This window comes from Solenopsis invicta, chromosome 12 (genome assembly GCF_016802725.1).
Source record: "Solenopsis invicta isolate M01_SB chromosome 12, UNIL_Sinv_3.0, whole genome shotgun sequence".
Classification (NCBI taxonomy): Eukaryota; Metazoa; Arthropoda; class Insecta; order Hymenoptera; family Formicidae; genus Solenopsis; species Solenopsis invicta.
Genome location: NC_052675.1, coordinates 1,862,859 through 1,888,738, shown reverse-complemented (window position 1 = coordinate 1,888,738; position 25,880 = coordinate 1,862,859). Strand labels below are relative to the sequence as shown.

The 25,880-nt window shown below is 33.6% G+C and overlaps 3 protein-coding genes across 13 annotated transcripts in view; 2 read left to right on the top strand and 1 right to left on the bottom strand.

The window, feature by feature from the left end:
* Positions 1–10,512, top strand: part of LOC105196442 (dual 3',5'-cyclic-AMP and -GMP phosphodiesterase 11) — a 103,545-nt gene extending 93,033 nt beyond the window's left edge. For all 5 annotated transcript variants that reach the window (XM_026140098.2, XM_026140097.2, XM_011162381.3 and 2 more), the window contains 11 exons: positions 4,820–5,068; positions 5,140–5,250; positions 5,330–5,427; positions 5,506–5,569; positions 5,658–5,893; positions 5,958–6,057; positions 6,133–6,387; positions 6,472–6,581; positions 6,673–7,078; positions 7,208–7,291; positions 7,590–10,512. In XM_026140098.2, coding sequence (XP_025995883.1) covers positions 4,820–5,068; positions 5,140–5,250; positions 5,330–5,427; positions 5,506–5,569; positions 5,658–5,893; positions 5,958–6,057; positions 6,133–6,387; positions 6,472–6,581; positions 6,673–7,078; positions 7,208–7,291; positions 7,590–7,763 — 1,887 coding nt within the window. In that variant the 3' untranslated portion in view covers positions 7,764–10,512. The remainder of the gene's footprint in view (positions 1–4,819; positions 5,069–5,139; positions 5,251–5,329; positions 5,428–5,505; positions 5,570–5,657; positions 5,894–5,957; positions 6,058–6,132; positions 6,388–6,471; positions 6,582–6,672; positions 7,079–7,207; positions 7,292–7,589) is intronic.
* LOC105196441 (PDZ and LIM domain protein 2) lies at positions 10,147–14,401 on the bottom strand. Its single transcript, XM_011162380.3, has 3 exons — positions 14,239–14,401; positions 14,020–14,152; positions 10,147–11,193 (listed from the first exon to the last, which is right to left on the bottom strand). The coding sequence occupies exons 2-3, from the start codon at positions 14,128–14,130 to the stop codon at positions 11,014–11,016; spliced, it is 291 nt and encodes a 96-aa protein (XP_011160682.1). The 5' UTR covers positions 14,131–14,152; positions 14,239–14,401; the 3' UTR covers positions 10,147–11,013.
* A 393-nt stretch (positions 14,402–14,794) lies between these two features.
* LOC105195815 (probable G-protein coupled receptor CG31760) overlaps positions 14,795–25,880 on the top strand; it is a 53,542-nt gene continuing 42,456 nt past the window's right edge. For 2 of the 7 annotated variants that reach the window (XM_039455995.1, XM_039455994.1), the window contains exons 1-4: positions 18,230–18,737; positions 19,137–19,282; positions 19,821–20,025; positions 20,322–20,556. In XM_039455995.1, the coding sequence (XP_039311929.1) occupies positions 18,509–18,737; positions 19,137–19,282; positions 19,821–20,025; positions 20,322–20,556 (815 nt within the window). In that variant the 5' untranslated portion in view covers positions 18,230–18,508. The other 5 variants (XM_039455997.1, XM_039455996.1, XM_039455998.1 and 2 more) reach the window with 5 other exon arrangements.

Here is a 25,880-nt window from a genome sequence, read left to right as displayed (position 1 = left end):
TCGAAATATACATTGAAACATGTTTTTCAAAATATAATACATATTATACATGGTGTCGCAATAAAGTTTGGTGAATATTTTTATATTTGATATGTAAACGCATGCAGTAAGTCGGTTCATCACGTCTATTAAGCCTTATATTCACAATGCTAGAAATCGGTCCAAGATCTCGACGAGAATTAGCCGTCCTATAAAACCTTGTATCCACGATGCTAAAAATGCGATCTGAAATTTCGAATGAAGAGAGAGAATGATCCAATCGCATTTATATAATTCCGCCAACTGACTAATGCGAATGGATCGTGAACATAAGGTTTTATAGAATGGCATGTCTAGGAACACATTTACAACAGTATGCACGCTTGCCCTTAACGAACGCGTGACTATGGCTTCAAGTCAATAGACAAGACGAAGGAGCACGTTTTATAAACGAAATTGGAACAAAGAGCTAATATTAAGTTCGATTTTAAATTGGGCGTTAAGCCCGTGTCCCACTACGTATTGCGGATGCGTATCGGATTAAGATTGTGGATCGTGAATGCAGCCAATCAAAGCGAGGCAGCTTCAGATCCGGATTGCGAATCGTAGAATAGATGGCTCTCTATTTGGCCGCATTTTAATTCGCGATCCACAATCCCAATCCGATACGCATCCGCAATACGTAGTGTAACACGGACTTGAGAGATGCACGTAATGCTACGAAAAATTTATGGGAATAATACAGTAATGCGAGAATACTGTAATCATACGGCAATTTTCGAGTGAACGTTGTGTTACTCTTTTAAACTTTCTCTACTCTCCCGATCTTGCACCAAACTTTTTTTATCCCTAAATTAAAGAAGGTAATGTAAAGGATTCGATTTACAAATATTTTGAACATTCAAAAACATGAGACAATATAGGTTGCGTCGCATGCTCTAAAAGCACTTGTATCACTTTTTTCACCAATCATAACATTGATTCGAACATTGAAGCGCATTAGAGTATGTTGGAGCATGAGACGCGAACAAACCTGATGATTTAAAGCAATATCTAAAGATGACTTTTCACAGAACTTCCGTAAGCTGTACGTTGTTAGAAGAGTATTATCTCTAGGGGGAATTACTTTGATGGACAAAGGTAATTTGTATATTAATTAAATGGTGCTTATTTTCTCATAATATTCACCGAACTTTATTGCCACACCACATACACTTTCTCAAGAAATTGAATTTGCTTTAATAAAAAACAGTAGCGATATGGCAGAAGGAGTTACGAGTTTGTTCTCCGTGCCAAAGATCCGGATTCAAATCTACCGAGAATAGTATAATTCTAAATCGGTTTTTAATCAATTTTAAGAAGCGATTACCATCTCTCAAAAGGCAAAAAGGCAACCTACTGAGAGTAACTCTACCCAGGAAAATCTCTTCTAATAGGTTGTTTGGAACCTTAACCGGCGTTAAAACTGTATATCTCAAATATCTACGGATATATGTAAAAGAGATCGTCTACACGCTGACAAACGTATGGCAAGCGAAGAAGAAGAAAAAACAATATTTTCATCAAAATTAAAAAAAAATTGACGTATTTTTTAAATAGCACAAACACGTTACAGTAGTAAATAAAATAGTTGCAACACATTTTTTCAGAAGTTTCGAAATGTAGCCTACTCACCGAGCGATTGAACATAATTGGGTCTTACCTGTAAATTAAAGTAATTACATATTTACCGCTCGACAAGTAAGGTTACGTTCTACAATAAAACCCATCGAAAAAAAGTATTGCAATTATTTTATCCACCACTTAAACATGTATTGTCTGTATGTACATACATATACAAGTTTTTGAAGTCGTTAATTGCGAATATAATGTTCAAAATGAAAAATTGGAAATGGCGAATTTATTCGATTTTTGTAAAAGATTATATATATTTAGCATTTTAAGGTCGTTGATTTTGAATATGGTGTTTGAATTAAAAAATTAATGTTGGATCTAATATAGCCAATGTCAATATCGAGAATTCCATTTTTTGTTAACCCTTAAACACGCAAGTGGGTCTGAGAGCCCCATATGAAGTTTTGAACGTTTGCTATGTGAAGACGGAATGAGATAGGAGGTTCGGACCAAGACGTAAAAAAAGTTTGAAACCTCCTCTTTCGATTGATATGGTTGATCTTTTTTGGTCAACTAGAATTCGAACGGCACGGCAGCAAAGTTTTGTTAGGGTCAATGCTATTCATATAGTGTACAAGTGAAACTTTTTTTGTGAGTATTTTACGTAAAAAAGCTAGACAAAATACGTTCAAACAGGTCAGTTTGCGGATGTTATTCGCATATACTCTGTCTAAAGTTGGAATACTATAAAATGCTGTAGAAAAGGGAGTTTTCCCGAAATATATCATGAGACACATCGATTTTCAATTTTAGACACGATTTAATCAAAAATACCTCATACTCGCCTTGTTACATAAGTACATTTTTTAATAGAAATGACAATAATAATTTTTTTTGAAAGTATGAATCTTTAGCTTTAAAACGCCGTATTGTAAAGTTCTTCAAAGTTTTTTGTTGCAAAGATATGATTTTTTTTTTTAAGTGGATTTTTAGATGCCGAAAAATACCTCATATTCTCCATGTTACATAATTATACTTTTTAAAAGAAATGACTTTGCCAAATTTTATTTTGAAAGTGTGACTCTTTAGCTTTAAAACGCCGTATTTGAAAGTCCTTAAACGTTTTTTGTTGAAAAGATATGATTTTTTGAAGGAAAAGTGGATTTTTGACCAATTTCTCATTTTTACTTAATGGTTTTTCTTTTATAACTTCACAATAAATTATTTTTCGGCAATGTCGATTGTGCAGTCACACTCCTGAGATTTTGAACTTTTGTTAAAAAAAAAAATTGTAGAAAAATATTGATTGTAATCAAAGTTATAGCTTCTCAAAGTTGAAAAAGTCTCCCAGACCCAAAAATGTGTTTCCGTATTCTACAGGATTGGTGTGTTTAAGGGTTAAACATGTTATATTTAGGTTTTTGAGATCATTGATTATGAATAATTAAAAAGGAGAATATTAAAAATAGGCCATTTTTTGATCTAACCCGACACCTATATTATTCATTGGAAACTGTTTGTGGGGCCCTTTAAAGCAGAAAGTAATAATTATTTGTTTACCAAGTCCAAAGAAAGTTATGAAAAATTTGGATTTATTATTGATTACTAAAGTAGTTATATAAAGGTTTTTTTAAGATTTATGCTATTAAAATAAAATTAATTGCATATTTATATGCTAAAAAAGTGATTAGTAAATGTAAAGAGTATGAGATTTTCCCTTGAAAAAAAAGTTAATAAACTTGTTTTAATAGACTGATTATTGATCAGTAAGTAATGATATTTTATCAGTTAACTGACAAAATATAATCAGTTACTGATCAGTTTATTGAAACAAGTTTATCAACTTTTTTTTCAAGGGTTTGTTCGCATAATATACAGAATGTATTCAAAAATTCCCGTATCTCTTAAATATTTAAAGTGTTTTTCCATTAAGTATTTTTCAATTTATGGAATAAACAAATTTTTCAGTTTATGAGAATTTATGACATACACACATACATATACACACAACACACACATAAAACCAACCGTACAATCTTCACGTGGTCACCTTGGGTAATGCTAAAGCCGGTTGTACATTTCAAAACCTCATAAATTGGAAACTATTAAAGAAACACTTCAAATATTTAAAGAATCTGGGAAATTTTCGGACATCCTGTATATTATGCGAACCAAAATACTTATATTTTTTACATTTACTATTCGCGTCTTTAACACTTAGGTACGCAATTAATTTTATTTTAGTAGTGTAAAACTTAAAAAAAACACTCATATAACTATTTCAATAATCAATAATAGATCTTGATCTTTTTATAACTTTTACTGGTGAATAAATACTTATGATTTGCTCCTTTTAGAGGTTCTCATAGAGTTTTCAATAAATAACTGAAGTGTCGGTTCAGGGCAAAAAAATGGCCTATTTTTAACATCCTCTTTTGAAATCGATGGTCCAATATAGTAAATGCCAATTGAAAATTTAATTTGTCCAAAAAATTTATAGTATCTGTTTTGAAGAACATGTTGCATAGTATATTTTGAGCACCGTTGTAGAATTCTCTTGCATGTCCCGTCTAGGAGATACAATCAAAACACGTTTTCCACAATTTTACATTTACATTACAAAAAATCTAGACGTGAAAGAAACTTTTTACTGCTAAATTTTTTATCAAAAAGATATAAGAATCGCCCAGTTTAAATTCCGGAGATTTTCAAAAAATATTTATTTGTTATTGATCATTATTAGTATCATTATTAGTATCTATTCCTATTATAGCATTATTTGTATCTATTCCTTCCAAGATGTAACATCTTTCCTCATATTACTGTGACACGAGTTTTGGTGCCTAGAGCAAATCAAGTCATGTTGATTTTTCGAAGCTCTTGTCTCGGCACATGCTCCTTGAGGTTGTTTATTATGTTACGAGGATAGAGGATGTACATCGCGGCTCATCACAATTTCTAATTTTTGACTTTTATACTGAGGATGACCGACATTAAAGGTCGAAACGTTTATCATTGGATTTATGCTGTTATTTATTTATTCGCACCTGACATCTTGCGTGGCTCTCAAGCTCAATTTTCCTCATCATTAATTTATTTAAGCGAGCCTTAATCTTTGACTAATTGTTTTTGACAATAGTTCGATGCGTTATTCATTCGGGTAGATTATTTGGATCGATAACATATGTATTCAATATCTGAGTTAAACATTTTTTAAACATTTTAGGATTCGAGGTTTAATCGAGAAATTGACGCCTTAACTGGATATCGTACACGTGCCTTACTGTGTATGCCTATTAAAGATTGCAACGGTGATGTAATTGGGGTGGCACAGGTGATCAACAAACTCGGTGGCGAGGGACAATTTACCGCTCAGGATGAGAAGATTTTCGCTGGTTACTTACAGTTCTGCGGTATCGGCTTAAGAAACGCTCAACTTTACGAAAAGAGTCAATTAGAGGTGAAGAGAAATCAGGTGAGCGTTGAATTTCGTCCAACTGATCGAAACAATAAAAAGAAGAAAATCTAATTCGTCTTGATACGTAGGTTCTATTGGATCTGGCCAGAATGATTTTTGAGGAACAAAGTACGATAGAACACATGGTTTTTAGAATTCTTACGCACATGCAATCGTTGATACAATGCCAACGTGTTCAGGTAAAGGACGTGAACGATCATGCGGAGAACGCAATTATGCGAACAAAGGAGAGCGTTGTAATGTCATAATTACTTTCAGGTGTTGCTCGTGCACAAAGCTTCAAAAGGAAGTTTCTCGCGCGTTTTCGATTTCGAAGCGAACGATCTCGCTGGCGAGGATTCTGATTCTCGCACTAGGTGAATTAAGTTTGTAATTACACCTAGTTTTTTTCCGTTAAGTTCATCCTGGAGATCTAATAAATCCTTTTTTTGCAGTCCTTTCGAGAGCAGGTTTCCTATTAATGTTGGCATCACAGGTTACGTAGCAACAACCGGTGAGGTAAGTATCGCTCGATTGATAAGTTCTTTTAAAATATATTAATGTTTTAAAAAAACACTAGCCCGCGACAATATAAAAAATTTTTCAGACTGTCAATATACCGAATGCTTACGAAGATCCGAGATTCGATCCATTGGTGGATGACGGTACCGGTTTTAGACATCGTACAATCCTCTGTATGGCCATCAAGAATTCATCCGGTCAGATAATCGGCGTCATTCAGCTGATCAATAAATTTGACGATTTGCCTTTTACGAAGAACGATGAAAATTTTGTCGAGGCTTTCGCGATTTTCTGCGGAATGGGAATTCATAACACGCACATGTGAGTGTACTTGTGTATCTTGGGGTTTATCTCGAACATTCGACTTGATTTATCGGGTCTTCAGGTATGAAAAGGCTGTGATAGCGATGGCAAAACAAAGCGTCACTTTAGAAGTATTAAGTTATCATGCGTCGGCGTCGTTGGAGGACGCGCAGAGATTAAGGGTTGGTATACTTACAGCTTCATAATATCTCATCTCTAACCATTAAACATTTATCGTATATTCTCTATCTCGACAGAGTTTAAGAATCCCATCATCGGCGCATTTTGAATTACACGATTTTAAGTTTGATGATATACACATGGAAGACGTCGAAACTCTTACTGCATGTCTCAGAATGTTTCTCGATTTGGATTTTGTTGAGCGATTTCACATCGATTACGACGTACTTTGTCGTTGGTTGTTGAGCGTAAAAAAAAACTATCGGAATGTTACGTATCACAATTGGCGACACGCCTTTAATGTTGCTCAAATGATGTTTGCTATTTTGACGGTGAGCTTTTTTTTATATCAGTCGTTTATAATTCACGTTTCAAATGTAAAACGGAAATTATAATCGCTTCTACATCATTTCTAGGCTACTCAGTGGTGGAAGATCTTTGGCGAAATTGAATGTCTCGCGCTCATCATCGCCTGTTTGTGTCATGATCTCGATCATCGTGGAACAAACAATTCTTTTCAAATTAAGTGAGTGTTTTTACTTTCAAATTAATTTACGTCCCTTATCTTATTACAACGAGTTCTATGTTTATGCGAGATATTATTTCTTCATTTTCAGAGCATCATCACCGCTGGCACAATTGTACTCAACCTCGACGATGGAGCATCACCACTTCGATCAGTGTCTGATGATTTTAAGCAGCCAGGGCAATCAAATTCTGTCCAATCTTTCACCGGAAGAATATTCGCGCGTAGTAAAGGTTCTCGAAGAAGCGATACTCTCTACCGATCTGGCCATTTACTTCAAAAACCGTACCTCTTTTCTTAGTTTGGCACGCAGTGGTAGTTACAACTGGGCGTTCGGTGAACATCGAGAACTTCTCCGCGGGATGTTGATGACAGTTTGTGATTTGGCTGCTATCACAAAACCATGGGAGATTGAAAAGAGAGTAGCCGAACTAGTTAGTAGCGAATTTTTTGAACAAGGCGACATAGAAAGGCGAACGCTGAATATTACGCCTATTGTGAGTAGCGTAAACACATAACTTGTGTTGTGTGCGTGTATGTGTGCGTGTGCACGTGCGCGCGCGCACGTGTGTGTATGTGTATATATAAATATTCTCGCATAAATGTACTCATTTTTGGTATTGTAGGACATTATGAATCGAGAAAAAGAGGACCAACTACCGATGATGCAAGTTGGCTTCATCGACTCGATCTGTTTACCTATCTATGAGGTATGTATTGTGATGTGAATGTAACGTGATGTGAAAAAATAATTAAGAAACTCAAAAATAAAAAAGTAAGAATTTTTAAAATTGAAATAAATACAACATGAAAAAGGAACAAACAAGAGTCTAACGCGAACGACAGTACGCAGTTAAACTTAATAAAATAATAAATAATTATACGTTATAAAATATTGTATGTTTCAATTTGAACCATTAGTCAAAAATAATAATTAAAGTGCAAAATTTAAAATTGCACAATTAGCTTTTAATCAAAATTTTAATTTATCTGTGCTTCCCTTAATAGGCGTTTGCTCATCTGTCCGATAAACTTGTACCACTCGTCGATGGAGTCTGTAAGAATAAGCAACATTGGTTAGAGATTGCCGAAAGCAAGCGCCAGGCAGAAACCTGTACGAACCATGACAGGACGCCATCGATATCCGATAACGAGGAGACCAGCGAACAAGCGGACCAATAGCTGTTATGATGGTGTCACTGGCTATTAAAATTGAATGTACTAAATGCAGTGGCAATTTGCCAGTCGTCAGAAAGAGAAATACGGAATATAGTTTATTGTTCTTGCGAGCTATTTCCCGTAACGTTCATTTTCAATTATTATGGCCTGTGCTCTACGTGAACATCAACAGGTGATCTGTCCATTTATCGGATTCTGTGTTTATTCCTTTCCATCAATTTCTACAAATTTACTGATCAAATAGACTGAATATATAATTTTTTTGTTAAAATATGTATCTTAATTAAAGTTATTCTGAAAATTTTATATAACAAGGTGTTCTCAACAAACTTAAGATTTTAAAGAGATACTGAAGTTGTCAGTTTTGTCGATTGAATAACGACTTATACATATACGATTTACAATACGTACGACGAAATATCTATACGTATTATTATAACAATATCGTATGCATACATACGGATAAATTTTCGTATAAACTTTTTATATTGAATTAAATATCTGAGTGTAATTCTAAAAGCTCGATGTTGTTTCTTCGTGTAATCTACATGTCTGGAGATTCTAACTTTGTAAATAGATTGTGTATCAAGTTTTTATATCAAGCAAATATATATTATCACACGATTTAACAGCTCCGGACAAGTCTAATAGACGATAAAAAATCTGAATTAAAAAAATTTTTTTTGTTCTCTATATAAAGTCTATATTGCAAACATGTATTAATACATATACTTTAATTCTGGAATAGGATTTTCAAATCTGTAAAAATATTACATACGAAAAGTTGTTACAAAATTATTGCATTTTATCGGTAAAACAGGACTAACTTCAGAATCCTCTTAATATCGTCTTAAAAATCAGGCAATGTAGATACTGAACAATCTAGTCTTTTTTATTTTGGTATTATATATGCGTCATATATTTTTAAGAAAAATGACGAATTTTACAAAAGCGACAATAACGCCAAAAACACAAAAAAAACACAAACATAAGAGTTTGATATCAAACAAAAGACGTTATCTGATTTTTAAAATAACTTTAAAATTCCAGAGTTTATCATGGACACCTAGTTTATTAAATTAAAGAAACCAAATATGACGAAAGGATTATTTTATAAAATGTGATGAAAAAGATTTTTGTTCTCTCTCTCTCTCTTTCGCTCTCTCTCTCTCTCTCTCTCTCTCTCTCTCTTTCTCTCTCACTCTCCCCTTTCCTCACTATTTCTTTCTCTCCTCCTTCCTCTCCTCTTTATCCTTCATCTCTGTATATCTGTCTCTTATAATTTGATTCTCAATGCTCCCGTTCCTCGTATATTTGTGTCTATCTAGAGACTAAACTGATTACTCTCCATATGCTACTACTGTACCTGATTACATTGTACATATATTTACTGTGACATAGATCTTCGATACAGAGAAAAAGAGAGAGAAAGAGAATAAAGACGGAAACATAATTCTCTAAAATGATACAATAGTTTTCGATGCGAGTAAACTCGTTAAAGGACAACCGAAATGGCGCCTATAAGCACGTGATTAGATTATGTATTTGTATACCAAAGTGTAAATTTATGTATCGAGATCGGTTGCGACTACTATCAGTCGGCAAAATATAACATTGCAAGCGGTCTGTGACGCGTGTTAATTAGCAATTAACTTTAATAGACATGGTACCTGCCAAGCTTCTCAGTTGATTTGTTTTCTGTTACAAAAATAATTTTAGATTCCTCGAATCGATCTCGAGCTCTCCGCCCCACAGCCGTTTTCGTCTTCGCGTGAAGCTGTTGTATTGCTAGAGAAATAGGTAATACGGAAGTTATAAGCGTTCAGTACAATGAACATTTGTGTAGTATCATCTTTGTTGTGTTCTAAAGTTCACGATAAAGCGAACTGTATATTATACATGTACAGACAGATAATAAGAAGATTTAAAATTCTTTTCGTAAACCTTTTACGAATTCTTGCTATAATAATACTTAATGTTTTAGAATGCATTATTATTTTAGAGTGCATTAAATCTACTCTCTCAGACACGACGTCTACGATAACGAGAGATATGCATATCATTAATCGCTGCGAAACGGAATAGTTCTATCTCATCATATCATACGTGGAAAGTAGAATTGGCATAAATGGATAGATAGTATAAGAAGGATCCAATTCCTCATTCGTTACATTCGCCTGACGCGTATACTACGGCTCTGAGAAGACGAAGACAGTTTAGGCATTTAGTGATCGCAACATGTGATCGTTACTTATCGTAGCGCGTGACTTTCTATGTTCCTTCAACCCTACAATCTTCAAAGTGATTTTTTTTCTTTTTTCTTTTACTTTAATAATATACGAATCCAAGTTTGAGCTTGGATTCGTATATCGTTAAATATAAGTTAATACTTCATCCTGCATCGCCTTCTGTGACAACGATGACGATGATATATAATAAAACACGGGGTAAAGTGATGAAAAATGTAACTAAAATGAGTGTGATAAGGTTTTTTTTTGTGTGCGTGAGATACAGCGCGGATGTATGTCGAAAAAGGCGGAAGCGCGAGAGAACGGTTAAAATATATTGTACAGTAATTTTTGTGTAAATTATATTTCGAAGTGACGTGTACGTCAAATTGTTACGATGACGATTATAACATGAGTCGTATACATAACACACATACACACGCGCGCATGCGCGCGCGCGCGTACACACATATTTTATAAACAATATCTAATATATTAAAACGAAAATAAATTATGTAAATATACATAATGTGTTCTATCGTGTCCTTGAATTTGTTCTCGTTTCCATTCGAGCGTGCGCGAGCATATTATCTAATTATATTATTGAAAGGGGACAGAGTTTGTAGATCATTTAATTACGAATAAAATTGATGACCCGCTATGGATGCGGCATCCCGCCGTGTCTGATCGACAGTTGACTAATTGCGCTCAATCACGTGCGAACCGATTGCCAACATAATTTCGCAACATTGTATCACCGAGTCCTTGATCGTCGCGACATGATGTGTGCCAGATGCGCGGCCAGAGAGGTCAGGCCAAGGCGTGCTATAAGCTCACGTGCAGCTTAAAAATCTCGTCGATATTTTCCAATAATTTTATTCCACTCGTCTGTCGCATTTACATCGTGTCGTGTCTTCATATTGCAATACTACGTACGACGTCAAACTTTCACTTTTGTTAGCGCGCATTTATCACGTGACATCGAAAAATGAACCATTGGTAAAGGAATATTGTTATTGCCTCTGTTATCGTTGCGCGATCTCGTAACTTCGTACAACAGATAGAACGATGTCATCGTCGTTGATGTTGATGAGCTTATCGTAGACTTGGGCGTGTGTGAGATGACTTATTGGCTCTCCGTTCAGGCGGACGACCACGTCACCTGCTTGCAGACCAGCTGTGTGGGCCACACCTTCGATCGTCACCTTGTCGTAGACAAGCGAATTTAATGATACAGCGTAGAAGCTTGTAATAACATTGGTGTAACGTTGCAACAATGCATATTGCAATGTAACGTTGCAGAGATATTGCGAAAACTTTTTTGCAATATTACTTCAGCAATGTTATAACAACATTTAAAAAGTATTGTAAAAAAATAATTTGTTTTGTGTTTTATCTACGAGTAATACGAGTCACTGTTGCCAGATGGATAGAGTTTTTCTCGTGATTAAGAAATACACAACTTAAAATAAAAGGCATAGCACTATAAAATTTTTAGCTTCCGTTTTAATGATATAAAATTCTTGAAAGGACGAGTCTCCAAAATTGAGTTCGAAAATGAAAGTGAATAACATGTATGACATGTTTGTGTAAAACTTCAATGAAATATGATGATGTTAGTAGTTAAGGTACCTGAGTCGAATAAGGCCTACCTAACTTATTTTATTTTTCATAAATTTTATTGATAAAGATATTGAAATAAATTAAATGAGAATAAAATGTTTATATTTTAATCACTCACCAAAATAAAATTATTTTCTACATAAAATATTTGTAAATAAACAAAAAAAAAATTTTTTTTAAACTCTGACATTGGACCTTATTAAATTCTTGTGCTTTTAATAAAGCCTGAATTAAAAATAAATTGAAAATAACAAAGAAATTAAACATTATTTTCCAACTCACTTTTAAAATGATTATTAATCACAAACACGAAATTCATTAGAATCTATTTTACTGTAAAACATCACAATTATTTTTAATTTTGTCTATAATTAATATTTTAACTTTAAGAAATTCTGGTTATTTAAGTGCAATTTTAGCTTATTGAAAGTTGGCGTCATTGAAAATCGTTATTATCTGTTGCAAGTCGCATACATAATAAACAAATGACAATGGCTATAATAATAAATGTATGAGTGGGCTTTATTTAATAATACATTATTTATACAAAGTACATGTATTTGTTTCTTTTTTATAGTAAGAAAGTTGAATAATATTACATTATGTTGTAATAAATCATAAAATAATGTATACTTATTAAATTTATAACAAATTTGTATAAGAACGGCTGATTTATCCACTTTGTTACAAGTTTTTGTTGCACTGAATAAACATGTTGCTGTCGGTATTAATTCCTCAGTCTCTATTTATCTACTTTCTATGACATATCTTTTAAGCGTATATTTCAAACATAAAGTGCGTTTTTAAATGGTAAATTTAAAAGTGGTTTAAATGGTAAATTTAAACCTTATTTAGTACTGGGCTTTATTCGGCTCAACTACGTTATATGTGCTACAATGTGTTAATATAATCGGCATCTTAAATATTATCAGAAACATTAAAGTACATGTATTAATTCATACTCAGAACACGCTTATAAAAACATTAAAGTGTGCTTCTTCATTATTTTATCTTTATCGTTTATTACAGTTAAAATAAGAATAGAATGCGAAACAGCGCGTTAACATCTTTATAAGTGCTGGATATGGGCTATTATATTGTAATGTTTTTACAATCCTTTATATATTGCAATATTTCTAAAGGCGGACATTTATCATTGCTACAATGTTGCAACAATATTGAAGCAGCATTTTGTAATATTGTAATCTTGCGATAAAATATTTCCTCAATGTTACTGCAATTTTTCTGTATTATATGGGCTAATAATGTGGAAAAAAGAAGTATATTTCTTTTTTTTTTGGCAACGTGATTAATCATTGAAATATCAATCAAATTATACCAATGCTTACAATTTTTTTCGATATGCTGCTCCTTTAATAGGAGCATATTGAAGAAAATTGTAATTTGTATCTCATATAGCACCAAAACTTTTTCAACATCTCAAAAATATTTCACTTGATAAGTAAAACATTTCATCAAAATTGCAAAATACTTTTTAACAGTTTTCAAACAACTAGAGTAGCAAAATGTTTGTGACTCTTGCATTTGTAAATCTCATAGAAAGGTTACTGAAAAGCTTCCATACAACATAGAAACTTATAAAAATATTGTTGCAATATTGCTGCTAAGTTGCTACATTGCTGCATGCTTTATGCTGTATGAATTTAACTGTATGGAATTACTAAAAAAATGTTCAGTCTTACTGAAACATTGTCGAAAGATTACTGGAATAATAGAACTATTTCGAAAAATTATAATTCTTTTAAAACTATCTTTCTGTTTTAATTTTTAAACAGAACTAAATTAAATTGTATTAAAAATATATTTTATTTATTTTTATCTTAGAGACTAATACTGTGGAAGCTTACCTTCAACGAGTTCTTTCATTAGAACATGTGCCAAAGATTTCGTAATGTTGTGCCTTGTATTCTATCCTGTATAGTTATTTACGAGAAATAAAAGTCCGCTGCATCCATCTGATAGCAATACTGTTTGCAGGTTTCCAAAATCATTTCTTGGAAAAGTTTTATGCAAAATCTAATTTCAAATTTATTGAATGCGATAGATTTTATAAATATTTCTATTGTAACATTTCTCATATTACGTATTATAGAATATATTCAGAATTTATGCACGTGGAATCTAAAAGATTTTAAACCGCTGAAATGATTTTGAACTGTTTATAAAATTATTTGTAGCAATCGGTACTGTATAGATAAGTAATTTGTATTGTTGTTTGTTCCCAAATAGCATGTATGTCCAAAATCGAGATGTAAAACGGTTAAAGATATCTTTTAGTATGATAGGGTTTAAAAACACGTTTAAGATGTCATTTTTAAAATGTTTAATATTTCGATTTTGGATATGACACTGTTTAGATCACAAAATTCATACGAGCTACATCTTACCCTAACGACGGTTAAAGGAAAAGCAAAGTCCACACCTCCGGAAAGTCGAAAGCCCCATGGTTGATCGTTACATCGCGACAATTTAACGTCAGTGGCGACGACGGTCGCCATGTAGATTTGGTGTACGTATTTTCTGATTATTCATTAATTCTGATTAAATTACAATCGTTTTTTTTTTAATCCTACAAAGATCAAATTTTTCTTCCTTTTTATGCTCACCACAACTATTCGACTGTCATTCGAATCAGCGAGATCGACCCGGTCAAGCACGCTTAAGATCGAGTGTGAGCGACGATCCAGAATCGTTTATCGTCTTTCGATGTCTGCAACGCGGCGTGATTCAAATTTCGTTCTTTAGGCTCAGAGAGAGAAAGAGAGAGAGAGAGAGAGAGAGAAACAGAGAGAAAGAGAGGGAGAGAGCTGCGCCCGCGCTGAACTTACATGCTATTTTCATCAAGAAGATGACATGCGCGAGAGGCGTGTCCATAACACGACGTTTCGCACGACGGATACATGCCAGACGAACGGAAAAAGTTGCGAGATTAAATTGGTTTTCGCCCGTGATAAACGTGCCGATTAATGTGCTAAAAGATCTTTTGATTTTCTTTTGTGTTCGCTCCCTTCCCCATTATCTTAAATCCAATTCATCTCGAATTAGTGTCGCCTCTTCGCAAACTCAACTGTTCTCTCCCGCGCCGTGCCGTGGACGTATCAGGACGAGAGCGACGTTTGATTTTGTGCGAAAGGCGCATACTCCGATGACGGGGTGACCCCCGACCCCGGCTCCGGCTCCGGTCCCGGCGATACAGCTGAGTCCTTGTCGTGCCACGAGCGAGTCCAATCACTTCACTCGCCTTCGGAAAGGATCTCTTCGTGGATCCTCGTACAGTTGTACTCTGTGCCGTGGCCCTATGCCGTGTACCACGTCGTACAAACCGCGTTGATAAATTGCGTTTGTTTTCATCAATTTATTGGTAATCATCCCTCCGATCTCCCGCTTCGCGCGGGAAGCAAGGAACGCGTTAAATGCCGAGGGTAAGTGGGGTGATTATTCGCTATCCGCTGGGGACGATTCGCGTTCCAGCATATCCGCAACTTTTCTTATTTTCGCAGACATTCGACATTTTAATTTTTTTTAACGTGTTTTACGATATCCGCGTTACATAATAGATTATTTTCGTAGAAGGCAGGAGGGTGCGTTTTTAAAAATATTACACTTATAGATTAAACGTGGATTGTCTCTTTTGAAGCAGTGTTTAGAAATTTTTCGCGTGAACGCAAGATGCTTCGTACACTTTAATTTGCTTATTTTCTTTTCTACATTGATGCATTTGATCTCTCGATATTTCGCAGAAAAATCGGATAAAACGATAAAACTAGTGACACTTCAATTTCTCGGTTTTTAACGTTTATTATTTAAACTATCTTTTGTAGAATATAATATCAGACATGTGAAGTCCAAAATCGGACCATAAAATGTTTTAAAGACGTTTAAAAAACGTTTAAAAAAAAAACGGTTTTTACAAAGATATCTTTAAGACATTATAGGGTGCTTTCCAGCTACGACACAAGTCAACACTGTGTAACACAGTGTCCATTAGTGCGAGTGAAACAACTAAAATTTTCTCTCTTACACTAATGGACACTGTGTTACACAGTGTCGATTTGTGTCGTAGCTGGAAAGCACTGATAGACGTCTTAAAAATATTTTATGATCCGATTATGGATTTTGCCTGAGATATGATAGAATCAGTCAGTAAGTAAAAATAAAAACAAATTGGCATATTTTAAACTTTAAAATTGTATGTATATGTATATATTATATACACACAGAAAGAGAAAGAAAATAATTTGTGAAATTGACTAAACTTTTCAATTTGATTAAATTTTTTTAATTCCAGTATTTACCCCGATAGGACATTTATTAAATTATATGAGAAAATCTTGCATAAAAATGACAAACAGCAATTATATAGATACATTTACAAAAATAGATGTAGAAGCATTGACCTTTGTAAAATATTGATAATTGTTCAATTAATTTGGAAATAGTATTTTGGTATAACAATATAGCGATTCATCTTAGTGATCCAAAATTGAATTTGGAAAGAAATTATTTAATAATTAAGAAAAATATTTTTAGTTTCTTTATGTATAAAACATTTAGAAATATAATTAATCCAAATAAATGTCTAAAAAAATGCACAATTATTCCTATTATAATGTAGAAATATTATTGTATGAAATATTACACATTAGTCAGCATGGTAACATTTTAAATAAAGAATCAAACGGTTTTTAAAATAATTTTAAAATATTTATATCTCAAATTTAGATTTATCTAATTTTTGACAAATATTTATAGATTTTATTTCGAAAAAATTACTTTGTTCTAACATATTATCTTAGCAAAATTATTCAAAATTTTTATCAATTCTTGATGCTATTATTGTACAATATTTGCACAATATGCCTAACGGGGTATGTACTTCTTAAATGCAATATATAAAATATTTAAACTTTTAATTTAAAAATTTATATATTTAACTTAAATATATAAATATTTAAATACATAAATACTTAAGGTGAAGAAACTTTATCAAATTGAAAAATTTAATCAATTTGACAACTTTTTTATTTCGGTGTATGTATGTATGTATGTGTATATATATATATATATATATATATATGTGTGTGTGTGTGTGTGTATGTATGTATGTATGTATGTATGTATGTATGTATGTATGTATGTATGTATGTATATAATTTCAATTCAAAATATTTCAACTTCAAACATTTTTTTCGCCGATTTGTTATTTTTACTGATTTTATTGTGTCTTACACACACATACACACATTCATATATAGCAACAAACGTCGATATTCGATTTATCGATTTAAAAGAAAAAAGTGATCACTCGTAGTCGTCATAATAGCCGGCTACGATGAATTACACAGGTCCATGTATGTATGCATATGTGTATGCGTGTAAATTATATTATTAATATTTCAGTGATCGGTGAAGTGTCATGGTTCCTGTGAATGAAGATATTCTCTGCTCACGAGTAGCTTCGACTCATTATATTCGGATACGCTTCCGTACAATCTTTATGCGTAAGTTTTATTTACTTTACGTGTAATAATATAAAGTAAAAAAAACCCGCCTTTCGGACAATCTGTGTGATTCGTAACAAATTTTAGAATGCTTAGGATATTATTCGATTTTATTATGTCGCATAACATCGTACTATAATACATATGTAAAATTTGTATTAAAATTTTGTATACATATTTAATATTTTTGAGATTGGTTATTACATACATACTTACACACATATATATATATATAGTTATAAATAAAATTTTCTCCAGAAATTGAATAGAATTACAAATCATTTAAAGTGAATTTAAAACTTTATTTACGTAGAATTGTCAGAATAACGATAACAGAATAATACTACGAAGAGGAGCCATGTGAATAAGCGTAAATTACGAACGCTAGATTGCAGATTAAACTCCCGTTTCTCGATACGTGGTTTAGTTTGGCGTATAGCGTAAAATAAAGTTAGGAGGAGAGAGAGATAGCTCGAGAGAAATAGGATGTGAAAGGAGTGAGGTTCGAAGAGAGGGGTGAGGACGCGAGTTCTGGGGGTAGCTGTGCCATGCCAGTGGCTGCATCGATCGTTTTCTACTGAGCTACAGCGCCCGTCTCCAACGGATGGACAATGCGACCTCGTCGCGCCAGAAAAATACTGTAAATCGCGATAACGAACGGCGTTAGAGAGAATTGACTGTTGGACTGGACGAGACGTCGCGTCTGTCGCCACCCAACTGCTGGCCGAAATGATACGTCGTGCGTATCGATCTCGAACCGATCAGAAACGCGACTTACACGAGCGAAACTTTCGCGTCCTCTCGCCTCCCTTTTAATCGATGACGTTTTGTTTTCTACGTACTGTAGTATGTACTTTTTAATCAAGCACGCGCTAACGAACTTTCTCTCTGTCTTTCTTTTTCTCTCTCGCAACCGATCTCAAATGTTTCCCAAGGGAAAATGATACGTTTCCTTCTCGTCTGAAGTATATGATCGCGCAACGCAACCGAGATGGTCGTGCGGGCGCGAGTGAAGCCGAGGGTCGAAGGGTTGTTGAAGTTTATTCAAGGTTGAGCGAACTTCACGTGTCGCTTATCAAAGGCCAGGTAAATCGCTGGAAAATGGACTCTTCTATATATCATCGATTATTCTATTTTACGATACGCCAAGGAAACGAGACAAAATCGAACGACTGGACCGCCAATAGCCGTGTCAGTAATATTCCCAACGTTGTCCGAGCTGTGCGTTCTACTCAGTTTAAAATAGCAAAATACTTCAGTGCGGAGAGAAGGAGGAGGGGGAGGAGGAGGAGGAGGAGGAGAACGGTGCCTTCGGTCTATCGTACGATTAATTAGTTCGGCTAATTGATTCGGAGATCACTCGCGATCGCGTTCGATGGCGGCGTATAACTGTGAGACGAAGCGTACCATCTACTGTTTTGCGTTATCTGTTTCTCGACGTAGGCGCGACGGTATTTCCCCACGGCGTTTCCTCGATGGAAAATCGAGAGGACTGAAGGATTACAGGCGGAAACATGCCCGAACGATCGTCGGCAAGAACGTACGAGCGGCTCATTACGAGCGAGGGTCGCGGGCTTGCCGCCACTTGAATGTCACCGCCGGAGGTAAAATAGTTGCGGTGAAATAAGATATTTTGGTGATATATTTTGATGCGATAGCGAGAGTTTAACGCAATGTTCCTCCAACTCGAATTTTAAAGTTGTTGCTAAATAAGTTATTGCTTTCCGCGATATTTCTTACTCATGGTACTCGTACACAGCACACAGATCATTCCAACAATGTTGCAGTAACTTTGTAAATTTTCTTCAATATTACTGGCAATGCTGCTGAAATATCATTAAAATGTTATATTCTATATTATATGGAATTAATTTATATCGAAAAGAGGAGGTGTTAATTATCTAAGATATTACCAATTTACCTTATCTTACCCACAATGAATATTATTTTTGAATAAATCAACATCTCGGAGCTTTCGTTTCTTTACAAGAACAAATGATCAGGGCGCGGGATGGGCGAATCCTGGCTCTCGGTCCTATTCGCTGCCACGCTGACAACTATCACGATGATGGCGGTGACGAAGGCCGATTCATCTTCGACGCCGTCTCTGTCGACGACCGCTCGTGACGACATCGTTAACTCCAAACGGGTTTGTATTAATCGACGCTTATTTCATCCAACTATGAAGCTTATGCAATTCTTTTTTGATATACTGAAACATTTTCTTTTTATAATAAATACATTTTCCTCAAACCATGTACTTTGATGAAAACATTTGTTTATTCTTTTTCAGTAAAAATACATATTTACTTTTAAGTACATATACATATTATCTCACGTATATAAGTTTGTATTTTTACATTTAAATAACGTGTGATTTTACAAATAAACTAATAATATTATAAAACTTAATATTAAATTGTTTTCTTAGATTGATAAAACTGATTATCTTGAATATAAAAATAATCTAACACTAAATATCCTTTCTAAAAATAAAAAAAAAATGCTTAATTAAAAATTATTTTTTTATTTATACAAATATTTCAATTGAGAAATTTTTTAACTTGACTGCAAGTAAAGCTATTAAGCTATTAAGGGTAAACCATTTTTTTTATATTAAGTAAATTCTTTCTCTTTTTGTTTGAGATAATTTTTTTCAATAACGCGTTTTCCCGATTTTTACAAAGGCGGCCATTGAGGAAGCTTTGGACGTGATAGAGGCGGCATCGACGGGTTCCCTGGGCGAGGTTTGCGTTAGTATGACGGGATTTAAATCCCTTCCGGCTGATGTCATCCTGGACCCAAGGCGTTACGACGCGGCACGTCAGAAGGCCGACATGACTGCTATGGTGCTTCGAAATCTCGGGGCTACCGAGGCGATGCGACGTAACGGTGAGTCAAGTAATGTAGGGAATATTATTTTCGAATCATAGTAAAGGAGAACGTTCTTTCCTTGAAACATGCGACAATGAAATATTTAACGCGCGCTATTTAACAGAAAAAATGAAGGAAATTGAAGCTTGATAAATGATTCAGAATTCGTACTCCCAATCTAATTCCCTTACTCTACCTGCCGTTTAATTGGTAGCACCTGTTGCACGTGACGCGCGTTAGCAACGCGCGCGCCGAAAGTAATCAGTTGAACACGGCGGCCAAAGTACGGACGTGTCATTAATGGAATGGTGCAGTTCTTTTAGACGCCTTGACCAAGTCCCTGCTCGTGTCAGTGGACGACGCTGTGGAGGCAAGGGTGATAGCGCTGAACGCGTCCACCGGCACGGTCATCACTGCAGTGTGGCTTAAACGCAGTCCCGGCAGTGTCGGTGAGCCCTCCAAGGTCGAAAGTCACGCGGTTCAACCCGGATCACAACCTGATTCCAGTTTACCATGGTTCGAGAACGCAGGCAGCAGCGCCGGATTAAGGTTCGCGATTCGTCGCATATTCTTGCGCAACTGTATATCTGCAGAAGCCAAACTTTTTGAAATCTTTCATCTTTCCACTGAGTGTCAATAATGTACAATGATCCGTTATAGATGGTACTATCGTTGAATAGATGACAAAAATTCTGCATAATAAAACATTGATTTTTTTATTTTTACCTTTGAGTTTTATGAAAAACGAAATTTTACGTAAAGAAATTATTTAATGTTTTAATCAGTTTAACATATCTCATATATTCTTTCATGTAACATTCCAAGGAAAACAGAAAAGCTACAATAACGTTATATTGGTCAAATTTATGTTACTTTTTATCATAATTTGATCAATATAACGTCAAATTAACGCATTTTGACTTTTTTTTCCTTGGAGATTGTTTTCTTACCAAGGAGATGGCAAAAATTGCAAAATGCCAAATAAAATGAGACGTAATTTCTCTAGCAATGTTTTACAATCGAACCAGTACTGGCGCGGTACTGGCAAACAACCGACCCAGTACTGCGCCAGTGTTGAATGATAACATTGGGCCAACTCTCGGCAACCGATACTGACCCAACAGGTTTTATGATCAGCCCAGTCAGTACTAGTAAATTTTACTGGCGCAGCATCCCTTATAGAAAATGATTATTGAAATCTTAATACTCAGTATTGGTAATACTAAATTGGTCAATACTTAACATTGGTGAATATTCAGTATTAGTATTGGCGAATGCTCTTCTATGAATTTCTTTGAAATATCCACATAAATATTATATTATTACATCACATAATCCCAATGAGCAAAACAATATTTTTGTAATAGAGAGAGATATTTTGACCGTTGCTGTATCAATACAAATTGAACAAGAATGTCTTCTACGGTCGCAGCTAGGTCTTCGTGCTTGTATTGTCTGTGTGATTTTATATACTTTCCTCAAATTTAATGAATTGCGCGCCAAATTAATTTTCAATTATAACACAATTCTAAATTTAACAAGATTAAGTAATATCACGTATTATTAAATATTAACTCCCCCCCCCCATGAAAAAACTGTAAAGAAAATATTTTTGTAATATTTTTAAAAACATTTTTCGCAATGAAAAAAATTCTAAGATTTTTTTTCTGAAATTCTCAAACGGCTACCCATCCAAGTTACGACCCTGCTAAATGATGCTTAACGTCTGCGAATGCTGCAAACTGATCCCTCGGGATGACCTGTGAACGTTTTGTATTGATACGCGTATATAACTGATAGATCAGGTCAATATGTGTTATCGAAAAGATGAAACATGTATAATTAAAACATTATTTATATAAATATATATAAAGTTATAGTTTTTACTATTTTTAGAAATACGGAATAGCATCTGAAATAACTTTTCTGCTATTTGTTTAAATAGGAATGCAACTAGGAAATATATCTCAATATAATACAATAATTAAATTAAATATGAACAAATTTTTATTGAGAAAACAGTTAAAAAATATTGTCTGCTCATTGAGATGTAGATCGAGGTTTTTTCATAGATCTATCGATAATGTTTATGTTTCTCAACAGTACTATGTTCAAGAAATAAATCTTGGACTTCAAAATCAAAAGATCACAACTATAAGTTTACAATAATTAATATATGCTGTTTAAAAACGTACGCATTCATAGTTAAACGGAATAATCCCGCAGATAAAAAAATTTCTTACGTAAATTCTATGTTGCTATCTTCTATCTTTATCTCCTTCAAATTCAATCAATAATTCTACGTGGATTGTACAGGATAAGTCGATATGAATTTATTCCCATGAAATCCACATTGCTGTCTTCTATCTTAATCTCCGTTAAAGAGTAACACCAAATTTGGCCCATTTCGTAGACCTCGAATTTCAAACTTTCTTTTATGCCAAATAGTATTATATAATAGAACATTAATCTCAAAGAAATTTTAAGATGAACATAAGCGCGGTTCTGGAGATATAAACGGTTGAAAGTGATGGTTTCTCATATCACAGGGCGACGTTTTTAGACTTCTTTTCTATTGTTTAAATAAAAGTTTTTTTATGTATTTTTGCGCGCTGAACACAAATCTGGTAAGCAAATTGCTCTATCACAAATTGCTCTATCAGATTTCTTAGAAAAGTGTAAAAAATAATCACTTTTACTTCACCATGGCGTTAAAAAAATCTATTTTGTATCTATTTAAAAATATATTTAAAGAAATATATATATATATATATATATATATAACGAAGTGGAACATTGTCTTCTATGGATTTTTATCCCGGATTAAAATATGATCTTAGTTTTCGTCTTGTATGAAAACTCACCGAGATAGATGGAATTAAAGTTACACGATGACACCGCCTTTCACGGATCGAGATGCTTTTCTACTAAGAGCCCTGTGTTATGAGAAACCATCAATCCTTTATATCTCCGGAACCGCGCTTATGCTCATTTTGAAATTTTTCTGGGATTAACGTTCCATTATATAGTACTATTTGGCACAAAAAAAGTTTGAAATTCGAGGTCCAAGAAATGGGCCAAAAAAACTGGTCTTTTTGGTGTTACTTTTTCATCAGTAATACTATGTGGATGAAATGTATTAAAATTTACATGAAAGTGTCCAGGTGCACGTAGAATTCATATGAATATCAAGTTGGTCAAATCCTATACTAATACTAAGTGTCAATGCTCAGTATTCATCAATATTTAATTATTTCTAATATTTGAATATTAACCAATATCAGTTTCCAATATTCAATATTCACCAATAGTAACTATCAATACTCAGTATTCATCAATACTTAAGTATTCACCAATACTGACTTGCAATACTTAGTACAACTTGAATACTACATACTGAAATCTCAATACTCAGTATTGAGAGTATACTCATTTTCATATTCATTTTCCGTAAGAGATTGGATACCACTACCAATCGTACATTGGTTTCGACTAACAACGCAGACTAATATTGCCTAACAATTCTAACAAAGGATTATTGTAATGGAATAAAGTTAAAAGATGACAAATAATATAACCTAGTAATATACTAATTAGTTATATATCAATAGTCATATCAATAATATAATTAACTTCCCAGCCAAAAATGATAATAGAATCGACGTCGATTCAATGTCGATGTGATGATTTCGACGTTGACTCAACGTCGATTTCATTATTATTTCTGGCTGGATTGCGTTAACCTATTAAAGATCATGGCCAAACCAGCAAAGATAGCCAAAGATAATAATTGGAAATAGAACCAAAGCATGAAAAATCATTACTGACATAAAAAGCACTTTTCAAAAATCAATTTTGCAACTGATATAACAAATTATTAAAAATTAACTATAAAAAAAAATTGATTGTGCCAATTGATTATAAGAAAAAAATTATTAAAAAAACATACCTATTTAATTCTTTTTTTTAATAATTCATATTTTTATGTATGCAAAAAAATAATAAACTATATAAATAATTAAAACGCATTCCTACCCATAATTAGATCAGCAAAGATAGTTAAAAAAATAACTATTGGAAATAGAACCCGAACGTAAAAAAAAAACATTAATGACATAAAAAATATGTCGCAGAAATCATTTTTTGCAAACAAATTATTTCAAATTGATTGTAGAGAAAAATTGATTGGGCTTAGTGCATTCTAAGGGAAAAATTACTTAAGAAACATATATATCTTTTCCTTAAATCATTTATATTTTATGCACAAAAAATACAGTTTACTTTTTAATAATTTGTTTATAACAATTAATTGCAAGATTGATTTTTGAAAAGTGTTTTTTATGTAATTGTTTTTTTTTTTATGCTTTGGCCCTATTTCCAATTGTTATTTTTTGGCTATTTTTTCTGGTCCGGCTATAGGCTTTAATGGGTTAATGTATTTATTAAATAATTACAGCTCTCTTTTAAAAATAACAAATAATTAAGATCTAATAAGAATAAATAACATTAAAGTTAATAGTAACAATGAAAGTAAAATAATGTTATTTCTAACATATTTTTTAAATTAACAGGCAGTGTTGTAACTTTTATTGTAAATCGTTATTATTTAAATAATTGAATCCATACATGTTTATGCATATATGATGTATTATTTGATGTATGATAAATTGACACATACACATATAAATACATATGTACTTATTTAATTATTTGTCGAATAATGATTTACAAACATTTAAAATTAATGTTACAATATAAAAAGTGTTATTTGAATTTGATTACTATTGACATGGATATTATATACGAGTACGTTTACTGGATTATTATTATTTGTTATTTTTAAACTGTGATTATCTCACTATAATTCTATTCTGCGCCATTGAATCTATGTTATTAGCCGATGTTGAACTATTGGACCGATAGTACCAATACCGCAAATACAGGGTGATTCAGAATGACCCATGTGTCCCTGTAAAGACGTGTTCTTGGATAAATTCTGAGACGATTTTTCCTGTACGAAAATTTTGTCCGACGCTTACTTTTTGAATAATAAGAGGATAAAGTTAGCAAATCACGGGCCGTGTACACATGGTAGACAAAGGCGGCGCAACTCACCGTCCGATACGGGTAAGCGCCCGCGTCGGACGGTGAGTTGCGCCGCCTTTGTCTACCATGTGTACACGGCCCGTGATTTGCTAACTTTATCTTCCTATTATTCAAAAAGTAAGCGTCGGACAAAATTTTCGTACAGGAAAAATCGTCTCAGAATTTATCCAAGAACACGTCTTTACAGGGACACATGGGTCGTTCTGAATCACCCTGTATAGTAACCAGTACTGGCCCAGCACTGGGCCAGTCGTAAGCCAATTGCTGGCCCAATGTTATAATCCGACGCTGGCACAGTACTGAGCCGGTTTGCTAGTACCGCGCCAGTACCGAAAACCCTGTATAAGTTGTTTGAAAGGGGAATTAAATATACTAAAAATATAAAAATGTTAGCGGTAATAGGACTTACTTTTAAAAAAATTGCAATTAAAGTTTGGCATCGGGACAGTTGCACGTCTTAAATCGATAAGCAAGAAAGTATCGTAGCTGAGATGAGCGTATTATATTTTCTCATCTGGAATGAATTTATTATAGGTTTGAATTCTCACAGTATCAACTTTTTTAACTATTTATTTTAAGAAACTATTATATTTTACAATTTAATTATTTTTGTTATCCTTTTAATCAAAAATACTATGTAATGTATATTACACAGTTGTATCTCCAATAACGGACCATCCTCTTTCCATTTCTTCCTAAAAATGTTAGCACGCACGCACGCACGCAAACGCACTTTTTCAGCACTATTTTGCACTCTGTCATGCCCT

What these genes read in the sequence shown, in the direction of transcription:
- LOC105196441 (XM_011162380.3), bottom strand. Translation starts at nt 14,130, where the DNA reads ATGGCGACCGTCGTCGCCACTGACGTTAAATTGTCGCGATGTAACGAT. An exon ending in TTCCTTTAACCGTCGTTAGG is followed by an intron (nt 11,194 to 14,019) that starts GTAAGATGTAGC and finishes GTCTACGACAAG; the next exon opens with GTGACGATCGAAGGTGTGGC.